The sequence below is a fragment of the Strongylocentrotus purpuratus genome, unplaced genomic scaffold (assembly GCF_000002235.5).
Source record: "Strongylocentrotus purpuratus isolate Spur 01 unplaced genomic scaffold, Spur_5.0 spur5_scaffold_10, whole genome shotgun sequence".
Classification (NCBI taxonomy): Eukaryota; Metazoa; Echinodermata; class Echinoidea; order Camarodonta; family Strongylocentrotidae; genus Strongylocentrotus; species Strongylocentrotus purpuratus.
Genome location: NW_022145595.1, coordinates 23,588,191 through 23,611,648, shown reverse-complemented (window position 1 = coordinate 23,611,648; position 23,458 = coordinate 23,588,191). Strand labels below are relative to the sequence as shown.

The 23,458-nt window shown below is 37.7% G+C and overlaps 2 protein-coding genes across 3 annotated transcripts in view; one reads left to right on the top strand and one right to left on the bottom strand.

The window, feature by feature from the left end:
• Positions 1-14,521, bottom strand: part of LOC591778 (RUN and FYVE domain-containing protein 2) — a 42,659-nt gene extending 28,138 nt beyond the window's left edge. For both annotated transcript variants that reach the window (XM_030979826.1, XM_030979827.1), the window contains exon 1: positions 14,306-14,521. In XM_030979826.1, coding sequence (XP_030835686.1) covers positions 14,306-14,501 — 196 coding nt within the window. In that variant the 5' untranslated portion in view covers positions 14,502-14,521. The remainder of the gene's footprint in view (positions 1-14,305) is intronic.
• A 1,133-nt stretch (positions 14,522-15,654) lies between these two features.
• LOC115921750 lies at positions 15,655-22,603 on the top strand. The gene is made up of 5 exons (XM_030979825.1): positions 15,655-16,273; positions 19,043-19,136; positions 19,679-19,720; positions 20,217-20,298; positions 20,775-22,603. The coding sequence occupies exons 1-5, from the start codon at positions 16,253-16,255 to the stop codon at positions 20,863-20,865; spliced, it is 330 nt and encodes a 109-aa protein (XP_030835685.1). The 5' UTR covers positions 15,655-16,252; the 3' UTR covers positions 20,866-22,603.
• The last annotated feature ends 855 nt before the right edge of the window (positions 22,604-23,458 follow it).

The window sequence follows — 23,458 nt, the reverse complement described above, 5'->3', positions numbered from 1 at the left end:
CTCACCCCTCGATATACAGTATATCATATTTTTTTTGTGAGCTGAGAGCTCTTTTTACAAGATATGAGTAAACAAACACCAGATGTTTTGACTCTCTCATTTACCTTCTTCTGTTGGTGATTGCAGTTGAGGTGACATGTTGAGATCGCCAAGCTCTCGGAGACATAGCCACTCTCCATCCACAGACACACGGAAGTTACACAGGTAAAGCGTGTCCGCCGCCGTCATCTTGCACTCCTCTCACAATCACACCAACAACTCTGTACAACTCTGCCTAACAAAGGAATCTATCTGCTACCGTAGGTGTTAGAGCTACTACTATGTGTCCTAGTGTTCACTTTCGATTCAGAGAAAGTTTAGTGTCTTTGCCTACACTTTAATACAGTTTTCAATTAGGAGTATGACATCACTGGCCTGAGATTGGGGAGACCAAACAGTTCTCATTCGGTGACCATTAGTCTCACACCCACAGGGGCCTGCATCCACAGTCCTGGAAGAAATGATCAGAGCCTTACCGTATACACCACAGGGGCCGACTGAATATATCTGTCAAATTTCACACAAAGCTTTATACTAAGTGAAGACTATTTCAGTCTACTGATGGAATCAAGCATCACAATCAACGAATTACTGTCATTTCCAAGCAACTCAAATGGGGAAGTGTTATTTGGTGCCAGTTTGTCTCACATCCACGATCCTAAAAGAAACCTTCAATCCAAAGCACCTAGTTGTCAAGTTCATGTAAAGCTATTCTAGAGAGGCCAATTCCATCAGATACAGACAGGCATCACTATTGAGACACCACTGCCACCGATCACAGTATCAGCAAAGCTCTGTGAGGAGGCATCTACTAGATGCAGATGAGCATCTCCTGGCTGGTAGGATGGGTGAAATTTCACAGGTGTCTTGAAAGCATCCCTTCATGTGAATCCAAACACATGACCAACACCTTCATCCCATATGGACATGCATGCAGACGACGGATGAAATGGTGGGAAAAAAAGGGATGCCTCACTGTGACTGCACACCGCCCTGCACACTACTCACACACACATCACATGTACTGTAGTAAGTGTATGTTGAGAGTTACTTAATATTGATTACTTCTCTAGCGCCATTCCCTCCCTCCGTCTCATCCACATGTCTGATTTAATGGATTTGAGGAGAATTTTAAAGGATGGACAAAGTCATGGAATTATCTCCTTTCTGTAGCATTTCACTACTTTTAGTTTCATAATGCTCTTTTTAGAAATTAAACTAACTGTTTTGCTTTTGAATCACAGAGAAATTAATAGGTTCATGACAAGTTGCTACGAGTGAGAATAGAAGATCTGCTTTGAGGAAAATTGAATTTTAAAAAGATGGATAGAATTCTCGAAGTGTACCGGTAGTTATTTTCTGTTTCAGCATTTTCCTACTTTATGTTTCATAATAAATCTTTATAATTTTAAACTAAATTGTTAATTCTTTTATAGAATACAGGGTGAGAGGCTGAGAGCAGAATATCTTTGAAGAGAATTGCAGAACTGTTCAAAAGATTAGAAAGTATACTTAAAATTTAGTTAATTTCAAGAGCATTACACTACTTTCAGTTCCATCATGGACTATTTTAGAATGCTAAAGTCATTCTTCTTTTGTCCATGTATGATAGGGAAGGCAAAATGAGGATGAATGAGTGCACATTGTCTGCTTTGGATAGAATTTCAAATGATTAACAGAGTCGTGGGAGTATCTTATTTCTATAGCATATCACTACTTTCAGTTTCATATGTGCTTTTATAATTCTTAACCCTTGTTTATTTTGCATCATAACGAAAGGAAAAAATTAATGGCAAGTTGCTAAGGGTTGAATACGAGTAAGAGCAAAATGTAAGCTTTGTGGAGAATTTCAAAGCTCGAATAGAATCCTGGAAATCTACTTTAAACAGCATTTCACTACTTTGAGTTTTAAATGCCCTTGTAGAATTTTAAACTCACTCTTTCTTTTTGTATCATGTGGAAAAGCAAAATTTAATAAATTGTTTTAACGAGGACAGAGTGTTCGCTTTGCTGTGAAGTTTGAAGGATGGAGAGAGAGGGCTGGAAATATATCATTTTTATAGCATTCCATTATTTCAATTTTCAAAATATGGAGCTTTGGGATTGTAAAGTCATGTTTCCTTTTGTATCATGAAAAATAAAAAACCTTAAATGACAAGTTGAGACCATTGAGAATTAGAAAAAAATGGATACTTGAAGAGAAAAAAATGCAATCAATTTATGAAGTCCCAATGGCAAACTGGTCATGCGACTGCTTTTAACTATCAACTTGCTTTAATACAGATAAAGACCAGTTCTGGTCATGCCATTGCATTGTGAAAGAAACGTTGTGGAATCGATCAGAAAAGGTTGATCATCTAGCATAAGTATTAGTGTGTACTGCAAGGTTCTGGAATCATCAAAATGATAAGAAATTTGGCCCAGTCTTTGTAAAGTTACAAGCACTGTACACAGAGAGATGTATATGGGACTACGCACACATGCGCGACACGTGCGTTTATCTCTCACATAACAATAGATAAACTAATTTACCAAATATATCAATTATTAGGCAGTTCCCGGCAAAATTTTTATCATCATGTATTAGTTAAAACATATTCTTTCACATGATTGGTAATAGGAGCTTCCATTTCATTTTTTGAAATTGGGGCGTTTTCAATACTGGTCTTTACCTTTACATGTAAGTATGCTGAATGATTTTTTTTTTCTGCCAAAAGGTAAATTGCTCGGCCGATGATTTTCTTTAAATTATATTTTAAATTTAGTAAGCAATATGAAAATTATATTTTGTTCCACAAAAGCTATTTTCCTGGCTAATGCTTTTCTGAAAATAGGATGTGTTTTCTTTAATAAGCAAATACCACAATTTTTATTTTCTTCACTTACAATGGCTAATTATTCAATCGGCTCAATATTTCTTATGAAATTGGTTTTACTGTAAGATTTGGCCATTCACAATATATGATGCAGGCCTGCACTTTCCCTTTTGATTGCAAGTATCAAAAACTTGAGCATAAACTAATATTTTATGAAATATAAACCTTTTAGTTCTTCAATCACATACTACAAAATAGCTGGAAGTCAGTGCTAGTACCTTTAAAGCCCTATCATTACTTATTCAAATGCTAATTTCCCATCAGCACTGACTGTGGATAGAGAGAATGGTACAGGTGTATATAATGAAATATAAATGAAGGCAGTATCAGCATGCAGTATTCACATACAGTCACTTGTACGCTATTAAACAGAATATCAAATACTGTACCACAATCGCTTCGCATGAACCAACAGAGATAATTATGAAGGTGGATGACATGAAATGAAAATTGACAGCTTAGCAAAGGAAACTAACATACCGGTACATTGTAAATATGCGAATGGGCACAAATGGAAATCCCACGCTTTGGATCATTTACTACATGCATTACCAATAAGTACTTATTTCTGATGGAATTGGGGGAAGTCACATGATGTGTTTGAAATTATAATGCTTTAAAGACAGATCGGTTTGCTTCAAACGGTTCCCATAATATGGAAATAAAATAATGGATAGACCCCCTTCTTTGAATAATCTTTACCCATTCAAAAATATGTCAAGCTACCCCTCTATCTCTTTTATGCTTTCAAGGTTGTCCTTCACTAACAAGAAAGTCGATGCTCCTTTGATCTCCCTCTAAACCCACAACCCCCCCCCCCAAAAAAAAAAAAAAAAAAAAAAAAAAAAAAATTATTCCACTCTTGACTTTACTAAAAATGATCTCATCTGCAACTGAAGAAGAAGAAGAAGAAGAAGAAGAAGAAGAAGAAGAAGAAGAACAAGAAGAACAAGAAGAGCTAAGTTATGCCCTCTTGGTAATAAAGCAGACCATCTTTAAAAAAAAAATCTTCTACTGAATGTGTGCACGATATAGCAGGAAAATGTGTGATCGTTATCTCTAGTTACATGTACATCACCATTTACATTCAGCAGTGTAAAGCAATCTCTAAAATTGCATTATTCATAGAAATTCCCCAATGCCCTGCATCTGCCTGCAAGTAATGTGAGCTTTCTTGTGGGGCCTAACAGGGATTTTATGACGTGTAAACCATGTATAATATACTGGACACCCTTACTTGTAGTGTGTGGAAATTAAGAGAAAGGGATAAAAACCCAAGAAAGTGCATGGAGGGAAGAAGGAGAGATAGAGAGAGAGAGAGAGAGAGAGAGAGAGAGGATGGGGGAGAGAGAGGATGGGGGAGAGAGAGAGGGGAGAGAGAGAGGGAGAGAGAGAGAGAGAGGGAGAGAGATAGAGATAGAGAGAGGGGGAGAGAGAGATAGAGAGAGGGAGAGAGAGAGAGGGAGAAAGAGGGGAGAGATAGAGAGAGGGGTGGGGGAGACAAAGAGAGAGAGAGGTAGTAAGAATGAAAATGGATACCGTACATATTTAGGAAATGGAGAGGAAAAATATACATTTTAAAAAAACGAGAGAAAAGAAAAAAGAAGGAATAAAATACAGCGAAACAGAAAGAAATGGGTAGAAAATTAAAGAGAAAGATAGGGCAGAACCGAAGAATGTACATGTACATGTACATGTAAATGAATCAAGATTAAACAAAGGAAGAATCATAGATAAATAGAACAGTGGGGAGAGAGAGAGGGAGGGATAGAGAGAGAGAGAGAGAGAGAGAGAGAGAGTACGTGATGGAGAGATACATATTGTAATGAGTAAGTAAATTTCCATGACCTCTACAAATCTCTACTACATGTACATACATGTATGTGCTACTACTACTACTACTACTACTACTACTACTATACAATTACTACAACTATTGCTTCTACTACTACTACTACTACTACTACTGACAATACTAATGACAAAACAATAATACACTAGATGATAGATAGATAGTAGACAGAGAAAGAACTAGAGTTAAGCAAGGGAGTATGAACTTGGCTGGATGAAACAAAAGAGGGGGTACTTCACATCTTACATTGTCCTCTCCATTCATGTCAATAAGCCAGTTTGTACATGTACATTCTACTAGATACTATCTTGTGCGGGCATGGGCAGATAAAGGTCTAATATTTTTGGTGGCACACAAATATTAGAAATGGTTATATTTATGGATATTTCAGCCATCTCTGAACCGATTTTCTTTTCTTTCAAATTTGACACTCAGTTTTTCATTATCTCGCAAAAAAATTATTTTGTGTAGCGCCCTCTGCAACAGAACTCAACTATCCCTTTACAGATGTGTGGATATTTGGGGGTCATATTTGTGCTATCTCTGAGGTCTATACTGGTCTATTCATCAAGCCAATAGCAACTAAATGTAATTACAATATGATACACATTTTTGATCTAATTATTAGTTCAAAGAAGAGATTGTAATTCACTATAAAGCTTCAATCTCTTTCACACATATTATGTACTATGATTTTTTGTTGTGCAGAACTGAGACAATAACATTTATCTAATTGCATGAAAAACTGTTAAACTATTTTCATTTTATCTCATAGACAGTTAGACATCAAAGAAAAATGGCATTTGGTTGGAATTTTTTTCACTTTTTGAAATGATTTAGAGCTTAGATTTCTGTAGCAATCTCAGTCTTCTCAGAGCATCTGTTTTTAATGCTATTCCAGACAAGAGTTGACATTTTGAACACTGCATTCAAGGTATGTATTATATAATCTTTCTAGTAAAATTTCACTTATTCCCTTTGAATACAATATCATCATTGTGTGATGTTGAAATACATGACCAAATGCAGTGCACTACACTTATCAAGGACACAAAGTACAAATGTACAGGTAGGATCTTGACTTAAAGGTACTACATGTACATGTATGTCCCATTTGCAGGCCCCCAAAATGATGATACTAATTAAGAACTTCCCTCAAAACAAAAGGGCTTGGAATTGGAAATGGATTTTTTTGGGGGAAAATAATGACCACTACATGTAGTTGTCGAATTGACTTAAGTGATTGCAATTACCTAAGTAATAGTCTGATTTTTAGACCCTTTTACCGCATGGTCGTACGTTTTGTGCTGCGCAAAGATTCAATCAGTTAAACTTTGGCCATTACAAGAAGTGGGTTATTGATGAGGAGAAATGCTCAGTTACCCTTTTCAGCTCATTTTCTGTATGTTATTTCCAAAGAAAAAAAAAAGTCAGTCAGTCACTCAATAGTGTCTGTCTATCTGACAGTGAAATCTAGAGAGTAAACAGGTTTCCTTGCATAATTTGAATATTAGGACACTGGTAACATTTAAATTTCACAGATTGGACAGTATACATGACATATTCATAATTTCTGCAAAGTTTTACAGAATTTGATGTTAATTGGCTGCAAATGGGACATAGTACCTTTAAAGGGGAGCTTTTACGCACTCTGTCATGATATTATGACATTGTGCACTGGATGAGGAATCGAGGACAGCAGTGTACAACACTATTGAGGTAGTGATACATGAAAGGGGTTTGATTACAGCACGCTGTAATATGAACCAAACTGAAAGCACAAAATTACAGCATAGACAGATACATGTATCTGGTGATTGGTTCGTAGTATTGTTGTATTACCAATACTTTTACACTTTAACTTGCAGCTCACCACAGACAAAAAAGAAAGAAAAAAAAATTCCTTTATCTCAATATAGAATTAGATTCTGTTGAATCCCACAGTGCAGTCTTCTAAAGTGCTGTTACACTGTATCTACAATGTATTTTGAATAACAAAATTCAGCTACTTCTAAATCATAATGATAATCTGAATAAAGGTGACCTTTGGTTGGAGGGCCCATTACATGTACATTTGATTATTTTTCTTTCTTCATAGTTCAAACAAATTATGTCTACTGTTTAATGTCTGTATCGCACAGTTTGTATGTGTGCGCATCTGGGCAACACGGTGAGATAGTGACTGAGACATGGACCATCTTATTGACGACCAACTTTTAGTATCGAGAACAAAAGAAGATTCAGCACTTGCGGCACCCCAGAAATATACACAATGATAATCTGATAATGAAGCACCGCCTTAAAACTATATCCCAGTGAATATCAAAGATCTGATTTTTAATGATGTTTACCACACCACCATTGGTGAGTTGAATTTCTTTCACTTTAATTTTGTATTGAACTATTTACATGGTGCCCTTATGGTAATTTGTCCATTTAAAGCGTCATATTCAAAAGTAAGTGCTCCACCAAAAATCTTTACTCCCACTACTCCCATTTGTGCAGATTGGGTGCCAAAACTCATAACTAAAAGTTAAAGTTTATAATTTTTAGCACGCGGTTACTAATGCCAAATGGCAAGATGCATCACTTACTTCTGCATGTATCACAAACAAATAGAGTAGAGTCTAGACAATAACATCACAACATTGAATTAATTTTCAGACTATATAATATAAATTATAATATTCAGGGAACTTTTTTATACAAGGCCATCATGGGCTTTTCCTTTGTTCTCCTATTTCATTTGAAACTATTGTATTGACTGAACATTCTTTGTATGCATATACTTCTATGTTTATTTGCATTTGCTGTGTTTTTTATGAAAATGAAATGAATAAACAAAATTCAACTTGAACTTTACTGATTATCAAACAATATGAATGATAATTTAACAAGTGGAGTGACGTGACAACCACTCCTACACACATAGAACTTCAATAGCTTACATTTAGCGCATGCGCAGAACGTTCATCCGATCTCAGCGAATTGCGGCCTCATTTTACTAAATTGGCGCCGACAAGGGCCCTTCTTATTGGTCATCGCTGGCTTCCATTCACTCAATGTTGTAAGATATTGGTGCGAGGAGAAAGCTTACGATTTTCTGTTTGAATCGATACCAAAATTATGATATTTCTGTCAACTCCTCTATTTGTTACAATTTTTTCAGCATCCTGAAACAAAGGTTATAGTCGTACAGCTTTTTATACAGGGTACATAACTATTTTTAAAGTTTGAACAATTCTCATTTTAGTCATATTTGATTAAGGTACAAACTGGAAATATATTCTGAAATGTACGTTGAATTTTCTATCTTAGGTGTGTGCAATTTCATGTGAGCGTCAGTTATGTGTGAAGTGCGTCACATGACATGACATGTAGAAATCTCCTTGGTGTGACGTAATAATATTAGGCCCTATTCCGTAGATCTATTTGTTATTGACGTCATTGCCATTGAACTTAAGACAGTTGCGCTTAACTAGTTTAAGTAGGCCCTCTCTCACTTAAATTCCAAGCCACTCGAGTGGATCGGCCAATGGGAGCGTGTTAACTCACTGTACAGCGCTCACAGACACAGTTCTTCGTGCTACAAATACAAAGCATGAACACGTAAACAACAATACAGGTCCCACATGTTACACAAAAATATATGAATCCGGGCTAACTCGGCCCACGGGACTACTCGGCCCAGCTGGAAAAACTGGGCCGAGATGTCCCGACCTGATTAATCGATCGAGAGATACCAATGTGTATATGTTTGTGCTCTTTGTGACTTAATAATGCCCTTTCCAACCTAAATCTTTAATGGAATTGTGTTAAATGATTCTAATGAAGACAATCTATGACTTATCTTTAGGTAAAATGACAAAAAAAATGACATTTCGGACAATTTACTCACAGCTCGCAATCTGCATTGCCGCACGTACATTAAATGTGCGTTGTATCTACTCGGACCACTGAAATTCGAGCAGTGTTTTTGTCGGTAAATCACTGCAAAAATATCATTTTTATCTCATATGAAGGTCTATTTTTTATTCCTGACACAGATTTCATTATTGAGAAGTCGAATATAGTACATTTTAGACGAGATGGTTGATGTTTGTTCACATTCTTTTGTCCTGGCCGTAAATTAGCAGACTACTGCCTAGTGCTACCGCAGCAGCTCAGCTCAGTGTGCAGCTAGCCGTACAGCGCCGCCGGCCGGGTCGGCGGGGGAATTCACTGACTCGTGCCGGGCCGCTGCACTGCATTGCATGATTGTACTGCCCAATTTGATCGAGTGATGTGAGTATAACTAATCAAACTAGATCTATATCTACTGTATTATCATTATTCATTCCGAGTAGAATATCCAATTTGATTTAGTGAGTAAACTAGACCTAGATCTATATCTACTGTAGCTACATCATTATCATAGACCTATTCTAGATTAGTCATTCAGACTCGGAGTAAAATATCCGATTAATGAAGGAATGGAATTTTTCTTTTTTCATAATCAGATAATCATATTTTACTCCTAAAAGTTAGAGACTTGACAAATAGCTAGATCTAACGTAAGGGCCTAGCCTAGTACTCTAAGCAGATTCTTCAGTGAGCTGAAGAATCGCCTTCTTATTTTTTTGGAGGGGGCTGCTTCAAAAAAATTCTACGAAAAGAAGGTATTGGCTTCAAGTTTTTAGTATAACTAATGCAGCCCCCACCACCCCCCCCCCCCCAAACAAACCAAAAAATCTCCTTTTTGTTCCCTTTTTCTGGGAATCAAAGAGATATATACAAAGCAAAGCAATTAAGACATGATATTGCAATGACGTGCCGGTGCATGGAGGGGCAGGGGCAGAGGCGGCCCTCCCGGGGGTGGGGTCAGTGCCCCCCCACTTTTTCAGATACCCCAAAAGTGCCCCTTTTTACATAGGAAAAGTGCCCCTTTAATTTTGTAAGAAGTGCCCCTTTTCCTTTGACAAGTGCCCCTTTTCCTTTGACAAGTGCCCCTATTACATAGGAAAAGTGCCCCTTTAATTTTGTAAGAAGTGCCCCTTTTCCTTTGACAAGTGCCCCTATTACTTAGTAAAAGTGCCCCTTCCCCCATTTCACCTCTGACGAGTGCCCTTTTTTATTTTTGACACGTGCCCCTTTTCCTTCAGCATGTTCCCATTTTCCTTTGCAATAAGTGTCCATTTTCCATTCTCATAAATCTTGAAATAATCTTGAATAAGTGCCCTTTTTAATCTTTTTTTCAAACATGTCCTCATTTTTATTTAATTGTTTTAACTTTGTTTATTTATTTAGGTTTTTTTTTTGCCTTGTAACTTGCATATATGAAATAATACGTACCTATACCTCATCACAAGGAATGGTGTGGCGTGTCATCTGTACTGGTTTCTGCATGTTACAATTTTTTTTTTTTGGGGGGGGGCTGGGGTTAACAGATTTATATCTGATCTTGTGTACCTGTAAATATGTACATACTATAAATAAATAATAAATAAAAAAACAAAATTGCATTACCACAATGTGGCATAAAATTAATACACGATTACACCTGCTTATCATTTGTTATTTTGAGTCAGCTTGACGTCATATTGTTGGAATTTGTATCTTGGAGTCGTAAACAAATAATGTTTATTGCTATTATGTGTGTTTTTCAAACATGTCCTCATTTTTGTTTAATTGTTTTAACTTTATTTATTTAGATTTTGTTTTGCCTTGTAAATTGCATATGAAATAATACGTACCAATACCACAACACAAGGCATGTTACAATTTTATTTTTTTTGGGGGGGGGGGCTGGGGGTTAACAAATTTATATCTGATCTTGTGTACCTGTAAATATGTACATACTATAAATAAATAATGAATACAAAAATAAAATTGCATTTCCACAACGTGGCATAATACATAATGGAGACAATGTTGATGATGTAAGGGATGGAGATGATGAGAGCTAGGGATTGGTGAGGGATGGAGATGATGAGAGGAATGGAGAGGATATTGATAATGAAAGGGATGGAGACAATGTGAGGGATGGAGATGATGAGAGGGATGGAGATGAGGAGAGGGATGGAGACGATGTGAGGGATGGAGAATTGAGATGATGAGAGGGATGGAGACAATTTTGATGATGTAAGGGATGAAGACGATATTGATGATTAGAGGGATGGAGACGTCTCCATCCCTCTCACCATCTTGTCACCATCTCCATCCCTTCCATCATCTTCATCTCTCACACTGTCTCCATCCCTCACAACGTCTCCATCCCTCACACCGTCTCCATCCCTCTCATCATCTCCATCCATCTCATCATCTTCATTCCTCACACCGTCTCAATTCCTCACCAATCCCTCTCATCAACAGCGTCTTCATCCCTTACATCATCAACATTGTCTCCTTCCCTCTCATCACCTCCATCCCTCACCAATCCCTCTCATCATCTCCATCCCTCCCATTGTCTCCATCCCTCTGATGATCTGATCGTCTCCATCCCTCTCATCATCTCCATCCCTCACATTGTCTCTTTCCCTCTCATCATGTCCATCCCTCTCATCATGTCCATCCCTCTCATCAAGTCCATCCCTCACCAATCCCTCTCATCATCTCCATCTCTCACATTGTCTCCATCCCTCTCATCAAGTCCATCCCTCACCAATCCCTCTCATCATCTCCATCTCTCACATTGTCTCCATCCCTCTCATCATCTCCATCCCTCTCATCATCTCCACCCCATGTCATGTAAATTGAAATTTAATTATGAAATTTAATTCTTTGAATGGAATATCATTTTAAATTGATTCAATTTAAGTTTTATTATTTTTGTATGTTCTTTTTGGTTACTAAATAGTAATAAATTATACTGCTTTATCTGTTTTGTTGTTTTTTTTTTTTTTTTTTTTTGGGGGGGGGAGTGGAAATTCGTTTTGACCCCCACCCCCCCCCCCCACACACACACACACTTTTTCGTTGGGAGGAGGGCGAGTCCCCTGCCCCTACTTCTGGCGCCTATGATCGCAAGAATGGCTGGATTTCTGAAAAAGGGGCACCTACAAAGGGACACATCAACAATAATAAAAACCATTTTTAGATATTTGTATAAAGGCCTACGCCTTCGTCAAGATTGTGAATACATTACCACGAATGACATCAATATTTGTTTATTTCTTTACGTGGAACAACATTATTGTTTAAGCAACGTACTTCGCAATTTGGTGTGATGGACTGAATATCGATTTTCGAGCAAGCGAGCTAAAAGTAGAAGGTCCCATTTGAAAAATTACATGACGAATATTAAAGACAATTTAATGAAGACTGAAAAGTTCTTTTATGTAATTATGAGTAACATTATAATTAAAACATCTGAGAAAGAAAAGTAGGCACTTATCAGAAGGGAAAAGGACATGTACAAAATGATAAGGAGGCACTTTAGGGGAACCTAAAAAAGTGGAGGCACAGTGCCCCCCCCCCCCAACCAAGAATGCCGCCTCTGACTGTGGGCAAAAGTGCGAAACTAACCCAGAAAATCTAGAAATAAACCAAATTTCAATTTTATTTCGCGGGTCAACTGCCCCCTTCCCCGTCAGTACGCCAGTGCTTCCAGTAGGCCTATCCTTCCATGAATTCCTACCATTAAAAATTATCAGAAGGGAAAAGGACATGTACAAAGGATAAGGGGGCACTTTAGGGGAACCTGGAAAAGTGGGGGCACAGTGTCCCCCCCCCCCCCAACCAAGAATGCCGCCTCTGACAAAACTAACCCAGAAAATCTAGAAATAAACCACATTCCAATTTTATTTCGCGGGTCAACTGCCCACCCCCCCCCCCCCCCCCCCCCATCAGTACGCCAGTGCTTCCAGTATCCTACCATTAAAAAAATTCTGGGACAGAAAAATGCAGCTGTTATAGACCTCTAGATCAAAAGTATATTATTGTTACAAGGGAAATCAACTTTATTCTTTGTAATGACTGTGTTTTTAAAAGCACGAAAATCATAAAAAATGACAATTTCATTTCAATATATATTATTGTTACAAGGGAAATCAACTTTATTCTTTGTAATGACTGTGTTTATAAAAGCACGAAAATCATGAAAAATGACAATTTCATTTCATTTTAGATCTAGAAATCATGATGGGAAAAAGTGTGGCGAGTTGTCCGAAAAGGCTGTGGCGAGTTGTCCAGGGTATTGTGGCGGGTTGTCCAGGGTATTGTGGCGGGATGTCCAGGGTATGGTGGCGGGTTGTCTTGGGGCGGGTTGTCTTGGGGCGAGTTGTCTTTGTGGCGAGTTGTCTGGACCCTGATTCGTTGTACCGTTCTCGACTATTTATCCTTAAATCTGAATTCAGTTCCGTCCCCCCTTCCCGCGCAAAGCGCGAAAGCTTTGATGTTTCATTAAATAATTAGAGAAAGAAGACGACTCATTGTACCGTTCTCGACTCTTAATCCTTTTTCTTCCTACGTCCTCTTCCTTTTTTTTTGGGGGGGGGGGGGCGACCGCCCCCACTGCCCCCCCCCCCCTCCCTGGCTACGCGCCTGCCCCTCCAAAATAAAAAAAAGAAGGCGATTCTTCAGCTCACTTCTCTTACAGTACTAGGCTAGGCCCTTACGAGAGATCTAGCTATTTATCAAGTCTTTAACTTTTAGGAGTAAAATATGATTATCTGATTATGAAGAAGAAAAATTCCATTCCTTCATTAATCGAATATTCTACTCTGAATGACTAATCTAGTATATGATAATGGTGTATAGATATAGACTAGATCTAGGTCTAGTTTACTCACTAAATCAAATTGGATATTCTACTCGGAATGAATAATGATAATACAGTAGATATAGATCTAGTTTGATTAGTTATACTCACACATCACTCGATCAAATTGGGCAGTACAATCATGCAATGCAGTGCAGCGGCCCGGCACGAGTCAGTGAATTCCCCCGCCGACCCGGCCGGCGGCGCTGTACGGCTAGCTGCACACTGAGCTGAGCTGCTGCGGTAGCACTAGGCAGTAGTCTGCTAATTTACGGCCAGGACGAAAGAATGTGAACAAACATCAACCATCTCGTCTAAAATGTACTATATTCGACTTCTCAATAATGAAATCTGTGTCAGGAATAAAGAATAGACCTTCATACGAGATAAAAATGATATTTTTGCAGTGATTTACCGACAAAAACACTGCTCGAATTTCAGTGGTCCGAGTAGATACAACGCACATTTTATGTACGTACGGCAATGCGGATTGCGAGCTGTGAGTAAATTGTCCGAAATGTCATTTTTTTTTGTCATTTTACCTAAAGATAAGTTATAAATTGTCTTCATTGGTATCATTTAACACAATTCCATTAAAGATTTTGGTTGGAAAGGGCATTATTAAGTCACAAAGAGCACAAACATATACACATTGGTATCTCTCGATCGATTAATCAGGTCGGGACATCTCGGCCCAGTTTTTCCAGCTGGGCCGAGTAGTCCCGTGGGCCGAGTTAGCCCGACTCCCCTAGCTCCAAATATATGTATGGGGCTGAGCAGTAAAATTTCACAGATCTTTACCTCTCCGTTTCCTATTTCCAGGCACTTCTTTTCGATCTTTAACCTCTTTCTTAGGGGCTTCAGGATTGCCTTTCTTCGTTTCTTTTCCCTTGAATACAATGTCATCATTTGATTGCCGCGGGATGCCACTTTGGAGAATAACACCTTCCCCTTTGCGACCTGTTGACGTTGGATCTTGATCCGTGGAAGTCGCCATTTTGATCTTTGAGGCTGCATCCGGATCCGGTTAATTTGTTGGCGCTCGCGTAGCACGTCCCTCGATATATTCCTCTCATGCTCTCCCCATCTCTCTCTTCCATTTATCCCCCATCACTCACCTCTTCTTTCTCAATCCATATTCAAATTTCATTTACCGAAACTAAATCAACAACTTTGGATTATTTCCAAACACAACTACATAAATATATCACCCGGATTGTCACATAGAAGTTGAAACATAGTGATACATGAAAGCAAAATGATGTAAAGGATATTACAGATTATAATACAAAATAACAACATTATAATGAATACGCAAAAAAATAAAACACAACATAATTAGGAAGAACAACAACATGCAAGGCAACATATGAAAAACAGTAAAAGTAAAAGAATATCAAACATTAATGTAAAGATTAACTTAATATTACAAATACAAAGGGGATAGGATGTATTTAAGGAGTGACTTCGTACAAAATTATAATGCTGCCAAGCCTGCCATGTTGTTCTCTATTCGAATACTTGATCCAAAATGGGGTACTTGGGACGCGCGCCCCTTCTATTTCGTTCGACACCTCGACTTTCTCTTTATAATAGTTATGTTTTAGTCAAATTCAACAGCAGCGACATTGCGGTACCCTCTTCATTGAAGAAATTTGATACCGCGTCTATCCGTTACAAAGGTAATGGATCTCTTTCATCATTTATGATGGATTTTTTTCTCTCTTCAACGAGAGCATCGCAACATAACAAACACAATCCTGAAAACGGCACAATGAGACATTAAACATATATATATATATATATATATATATATATATATATATATATATATATATAAGCAAGTTTAGTGAAACTGCAATTTCTGACAGTGCTCAACTGTAACCTTCCAACTCCTATATCTCTCTCTTTATATATATATATATATATATATAAACAACAACAACAACAGCAAAACTAAATAGTTCTACAACTTAGGAGGGCCAAAGGTTATCCAAAGAGGAAGTATCGATCGAATATTGCTCTTTTAACTGAAGTGTATATAGTTCAAAGGAAATAACGCAAACAAGCAACGGCTGGAAAATTAATGATATTCGTTTCCCTGTTGTCCATTCATATCCAAACCTTCGAATTACGAAACTAAATGACGACTAACTCAAAAGAGGTGTATTTCACTATAACCATAATCACCATAATCTATAGAGGCACAAAGGGAGAAAACTAAAGCCTGAATTGTCAGTGAAACTAGTCAATTACCTGACTATTTGCAACAGCGATAGTGGTGCATAATACCGAGGCTGGCAATAAATACAAGGTCGGCTCGACTACAATAGACATAAAAGAGCTCAGTTTCTGTTGTGTGAACCTGTAAAAGGAGTATTCATATCAAGGCAGTATACGAATACACGCCTGACTGGTATTCTGGCGAGGGTGGCACAGATTGACAAGAATAATAGAATAATTTTGATAGCTGGTAACATAAACAACCGCTGTATTGACAAGAAAAAGTCACAGTTCTATGAGTGCTCATCTGAATACATTCGACAGGCATATACAGCCATGGTTATGGTCTGAACAGTGAACAATCTACAAGCATCGCGTTCTTCTTTTTTCCTCCGTTGCTGAGGCAGTTTTGGGGATCTAACTTCAATCTTCATCCTCTCTCTCGTTGGACTGGTATATTTTAGCTCAACAAAAGAAGGGACCCATTCTTTGATTCATGGACGTGTGAGAGTATAGGCTTAGCTGATGATGACAGGATTCCAGACGGTAAGAAACAGAATTCAAACGAATATAGCAACATTATAGAACTACATCAAGCCCATCATTGCCCTTGGTATTGTGAAGCAGAAAAAACCCTACTACGGGGCCTACTGGTGGCGTATCCGGGTATTTCCCTCAGCAAAGCATCTCGGCTTACTGTGATAGTTCAGTGAATGACCCATCTTTTTGAGAGCCTTAATTAATTGATGTCACAGAGGGTTGGGGGTATATCGGAAAGGAAAAGCAAGTCTTAAGAATGTTCGTGCATTTCTATGTATATTGACTTCGATTCACTAACCTACTAATTACAGCTAGTAACGTGAGAGTGGTGGCATTTTTATTATTCGGAAATCTGTCAGTAGCCCCCCCCCCCCCCCCCCCCCCCCACATTGCTCTTCATTAAAATTTGCCATTGCCTAGTACTATAAAGTCAAAATAGTGAACCGTGTTTTATTTCGGTATGATTCATTGTTTCATTCATGCACGTCTGAAAATCTGTTTTCTACGTCATAAGGGTGGTTATTAGTGGTGAAACATAATGGATCAATTCAATGAGGGGGGGGGGGGGGCATTTTCATTATGGGTGGGGGCGCTAGTCCTACTCGATGGACGAGATTTGAATCTAGAAGGGCAGATGGTTTGAGAGGGGGTCCTGTATTTTGTTCACCTGTCCCTCTCTTAATCTCACCTTTTCCTCTTTAAAAAATATTTCTGCCGTTCGATCGGAGGGAAAGGGCGTCACTTCCCCTGTACCCCAGAAGAGCTTTAACTATAATGTTAAAAGATTGGAGTTAATACCCTTCTTGCTTAATGTGACTCCTAACAGACGATTTATGTTCCTGCGACATTAATCTGGTCCAGAATTCGGTCAAAGTTGGATGGGTTTGGGAATAAGTGTATCTTGGACTGAAGTTAAATAAGCATTCGTAGGAACCAGAACGTCTGCCATACAGTCATGATTTTTTAACGTAAATGAGTAGGTGATACAGAACCACAGAAGGACTATGGATCCCACGTACTAGTGCTTATAAACCTACCGGTAAATATTTGTTATTCGAATCGAAGTCGGTGAATTTCTTTTCTATTGCGTAAGTTTGTTGTTGACTATGTATATTAAACTAGACCTTCATGCTACGCGTTCACTTCCCTGTATAGGTAATTTCAAAACATCAATTTTGACATTGCTCAGGACACGAGGCTATTTTATGAAAAGACGTGTAATGTATAATAGGTTGTTGTGGACAAAAATATCACTGGAACTTTAACGTAAGTCTTATCCATAAAACCTTAGCCTTACCAAAAAAAAAATTCTTTAAATGAAAATAATATTCTGGAATGCAGTATTGATTCTGAAACAAAACTGATGCGATATAGAGTTGCAATTATCATATTTGAAAACCTGTTGGTATTGTCGCTCTCCTCTCTTTCTTTATCTCAGTTCTTTCCTTTCTCCCTCTTTCTCTCCCCTTTCCCTCACTTCCTCAATCTCTCTCCTTTCAATATGAGGATCCCTAAATCATGAAACAATTTTCTATTTTTTTTTGTGGTTATGCATCCTGTAGGATGAACGCCCCCACATTTCATTTTGTCACAATAACGATTTTATGTACGCTCTGTATTTCATGTTTTTAGTTTGGTACGTAACGGCATCATTGTACAACACACACACACACATACACACCCACACTCATAACAAAAACATGGGAAACAGAAATGCGTCATGCGATTTTCTTTACGTTTTTTTTTTAAGTGACAAGGACCCAAATCAACTTGATACAAAAGACTATTTTCATAGTGTCTATTCTAAACAATGAACCATTGTTCAAAAAATGAACTATCCATTTCATGCTATACTGTGGTTGATTCTTATTCGAATATTAACCTTGAAGATATTTTTAGATTCCTCTTTTCTCTCTTTTCGTTTTCTTGATGGTGCTGCACCCCTACAGTGTCCTCTCTCAATTCAATTAAATTGAGTGAAATCATTTTGTTCGTCCATAAAAACACCATTACATTTTGACATGTGATATTACAAGCAATTAAAGATTTACAGAAACGACGTTATAATGGAAATAAATGATACGTGACATTGACTAACATAGAGTGAAATTACACAATTAGGAGTATATCCTCAATAAACATCTTAAGAAACTTCACCTATTTCTGGAAACCTTTAGATACTGTAATTGTATACGCAAATAGGCTTACAAAGGTTGAGGCGTCTTTTGAATATCTTTCAATATGACTGAGTACACGTTATTTCTGCCATTTCTGCTTTTGTTCTCGTTATGTTGTAACGCGCAGTTGATTTAAATCGAATTACGATGTAGGATTGTACATTATTGTCAAGTTAATTCACAAGTGATGTTTCTTCGTATGACGGACGGGATTATACTCTATTTCCATCTATACATTGTAAACGTGGTCATTTCCAATCATAATAATATTTTGGGGAAAAATAATATATGAAGCCTTGTCAGTAGAAAGCGCACCGATTTGATTCGAACCCGAAACCCTCCCCTTCAATAGAGTCCACTGTTCTACCACAGAACCATCACTAAAGTGGATCAATAGCTGTTATGACTTTGTATAGTTAATATTCTCTGAACCCGCTATTCATCTGCCATTGAGTTGTTTTAATAGAAATAAAATGAGATTGTTATGGGTCATCATCATTATCATCATTATCGCCAACATCACCCTTGACAACATTTGTGTCGTACATCTTTTAATTTCTCATGCATATATTTTTTTCTGTCTTCCAATCGTTTTCAGATGATGCATTCCAAAAAACTTTGGGGGATGCCTTCCCTCATTGCTTCAATAATACTCATACCCATATGCTACGGACAAAAGATGTATAACAACAGTAAGTATATATTCTAAAAGAATAATGATTATCATAACGCTTAACCTTGACTTGATTTTTATTCCCCGTTTGTGTACTTATTGTGAGACCATTTTGAATTTCGGGAGGTTGGTTGCTGGAGACAGTGGTGTACCGTCTGATGAAGATTTCCCACCTCTGGTTTGTAAACATCTGCCGACGGAGGTACGACAATTTCAAATTAAAAAAGCAGATTGGAAAGGGGGAGTTGCACCTTTACCGACACCCCTGCAAAATATATCAGCGGCCGGAGAGGATTTTGAAGAATTTAATTGTTTTGACAAAGTGAACAGTTACTGTGTACACTATAATATATCAAGCAGGACCATAACACAATGAGGCCTTTAAATTATAATAATAATTGATATCTTCACATGGTTAGAACGTACATAATATACCATAATTCCATCTACTTCCTAAGTCCAAGGTGATACCTCAATTGTCAACTAAGCAAATATATACGTTTCGTTTTCTATTATATTCTAATACTTTGCTTATTATTCCCTTTGGGAATATCCCAACAGGTTCACCGGACAACCCAAAAGGCCCGCTACCATCTTTATATTGTAAGTATATGTCATAATTGACCATCTTTATGAAAAAGAAAGAAAATTAAACCGACCCCATTTCTTGCTAAGTCGATGTCATAATTTTCCTCGACATAGTAAACTTTATGTTTACGGTGATAATGCAAATTGTGATGGTGATGTTGATGACAAAATACTGATGAAGATGGTGATTTTGATGGTGGTAATAGCGTCAGTGATGGGAGTGGAATTGATTTGTTTGTTGTGTACATGTAGTTTTTACGACATCATGGTGCAGAGTGCTGTAAAAAGTACAACACAAGAACAAATCAACAATAAATGTATAAACACCATACCTCAAATAATCCGTGGTATGTAAGTAAGAATATTTCTACTATGCGTGAGGGTTTTCACATACATGATAAGCTATGGTTTTGAAAATAACTATTGTCGCCATATAATACATTTTGTATCTGATGGATGTTACATTCCAATACATTATGTTTTAATATCTTGCTCTATTTTTTTACCCTAGTCTCGGATGCGTTGATCATCGCATTGTCTGTCATTGGTGCCCTCATCTTCATCGTTCTTTTCATCATTCTCTTTAAGATAATGTAAGTAAATAATGCAAGATTAAGGGTAAAGGTGAGGTTTTTTCTATCAACTATCCATCCTTTTCGTGATCTTGTAGAGAAATTTACATCTGAGAAGCAATATCTGGTGGAAAGGATTGCTCTTTTATAGAATGTAGCTGTTATCGGGACACAATATCTCAAACATCTTGAAGGAATATATTTAACTGTGTATCAGGGAAGTCCAAGGTATTGGGAGAATTCAATGTCCCATCTATGCATAACCAAGGAGCTGTGAACATAAATTGACACTTAGTGTGTCAAGACCTTTTTTGTTTGGTCCGAATCAGCGGACGCTAATTATTAAATTCAATCAAATAAAGAAGAATGTTATAATATGTGGTCTGGAACGTATGGGACACAGCAGCTAGAACTTGCCCATTTTGATCACTACCAGTGTAACTTTATGTTACGTTGTTGCAATTTTATTTCCCCTTTTTCTTTTGTGTCTGTAAAAGGTACAAAGTCGAGACGAGTCCCCCGCCATTGCAGCAGCGGCATGGGATCTCCGAGACCAGGAACCTACGACTTGAAAATGTCTCGCATTGAAACGTCAGGACCAACAAATGAACAAATGAGACATTTCTAAATCAATATATTACCCCCATGCCATACCAACGGAATGGGTATAGGACATACAGTGCGGTATATACAGACATTGCAGCGAGTAACTAAGAATCGGGCTGGTTGGAGTTGGTGTGAAGTCGTCGTGAAGTCGTCGTGAAGTCGGCGTGGAGTCGGCGTGGAGTCGGCGTGGAGTCGGCGTGGAGTCGGTGTGAAGTCGGTGTGGAGTCAGTGTGGCGGTATATGACTGAGGGATAGGGTCCCAACAGATACTAGCTTCTTTAACGTTAGTCTGCTGGTATGTTACGTAGCAACAAAACGTCGTCCATCGCTTAGGCTAGATTTTGTGTGGTATTCCAGCTGTGGATCAGGATCACTCTGTTTTCGTAAAGCCTCGCGATCTGATGGACATAATTGCTCTTTGGAAAGTTTTCGGAACCTGTATGAGTCGGCAACCAAATTCCACCATTGCTGGCATACTTGAAAATCTGGAGACCCTTTTTTGTTCTTGCCATCTGTGTTCCAATGGAGGGCTATACATGCAAGTTATATAACAATGTTTTGAATACTGTTTAGGTTTAAGTGATATTTATTATTGGATGTATCCATCAAACTTGGAGAAAGATTACGGCAGTATATTTATGTATATATGTAAATAACATTTGAAATAATCATTTAACATTAGAGAGGGCAAGACTGTTCCAACTTTGTGATTTTCTCTCAAATCCTATTAACATTTGCATTTGGTTTAGAAGGTAATACAATGACATTACTTACGACGTATATGTGTGAGGTTGGTTGAGTAATTTTTGAGATGCTACCAGATAAGATTTTGCTACATTTCTTCTTCTTCTTTTTTTATTGATTGGGGGGGGGGGGGCACCCCTTATATAGGTGGCGAGTAACAAAGAATGAGAGTTTCCTCAAGTGTTTACCAAACAATATGTATCTTTGTTCAATATGGAAGCATTTCATTTGAAAGCAGCTAGCTAGGTTGCTTAGAAAGAAAATAGAGAATTAGAAAAGCAGGTTTGCTTTGAGATTGACCGAAAGCAGATAAATGCCTATGAAAATATAAATTGTTAGAAGCTGAATCACTGTCAGGCAATTTCAAATTAGACCATTTGTAATATTACTGCATAGTGGTGCTCAATAGAAGTATAGTCAACATATGAGTTTATATGCTGCTAGCCAAAGACACGTAGTTGTATAGAGCAGTTATACTTCATTCTAAAGATTATTGATAGGGGCGTCGAAGGTAGGGAGAGGGGGAGGGGGCAGTTGCCCCAAATATTTTCTGAATCCAAATGTATCCTCTGCAACGGTTTAATGATAATATGAACGTACATATTTGTTCATCAGATACTGAAGAAGGATCGACGCCTATATGAATTTGTTAATTTTGTATGACATGATAATTCAGTATGAATTATTGAGAATAATGCGATAACATTGATGAACATAACTTGGCCTATCTCACCTAGATTGCCATTATTATGTGACAAGAAAACCACGAAAAGAGGCCGTGGGTGCCTGGTTGCTTTTTCATGTAAGTTGACAAAAGACTGATGTTTTCATCATTTGACACATAACTTATAAGAAAAAAACAAACGCAAAAACGAAACAAACAGCGGAATATCAAAGCTAACCATTTGTTGTAGTATTTTCTATCATGTATAGTGTAAATAAAAAATGCATTTGCAATAAAATCATGCTAATATGACTTCGTTTGTGGAATTTTGTTTTTGCAACCACATCAAATGTTTACCCTTGTGAATCTCTAAGTAAATATAAACGTCACAACTTATTCAGGTGGTTGATTAATTGTGCAAAAGCATCGGAGCGCCGACCGTCTCCTTTTGTTCTCATGAAGAAAAAAACCCATGTACAATCTGAATGAATCATACACGTTGCGAATTTTCTCACGTTGGAAAAGGCTGGGGCGCTGTTCGTGCAAAATATTCCCACCAACATTTAAAAAAGATTAAGGGGCTTAGAAAATTATAGACATTCTTTCTTAGTGTGTATGTGTGTGTGGGTGTGTGTGGGTGTGTGTAAATATGTGGGGGTGGGGCCAGGTGCGTACACAGGGGGGGGGGGGGGGGTAACCTCCCTCTCAATTTTGTTTATGTGTGTGTTTTGGAGGAAACCCTCCCCCCTCAATTTTTTTTTTTAATTTAAAAAAAAAAAAATTGTGCTAAAGAAAAAAAAATACCCCCCCCCCCCACTGAACGAAATATTGGTTGGCATAATTTTTCAATTTCCAGGACAAAAAAATGTGCTCTCTTTTCCTAGCAAAAAGTTCAAGGAAACAATACCATCTATTGTCATCCCCTATCTATTTTTCCAAACTTATTTTTTTTTCAGGCCGGGGGGGGGGGGGGGGGCAAATCGATTGTGGGCACATTTTTGTCCTTATCTACGCCAATCGTAGTCAAGTGTCACTAGCACCTGGTATCTCAACTTTGCTTTAAGTGACTTCTGTGTAATAACATCAGGGATATAATTCACTAGTGAAAAATACCACTCATGAAACATTGCAATTTAATTTTTTTTAATTTGTGCTGTAATTTGACAC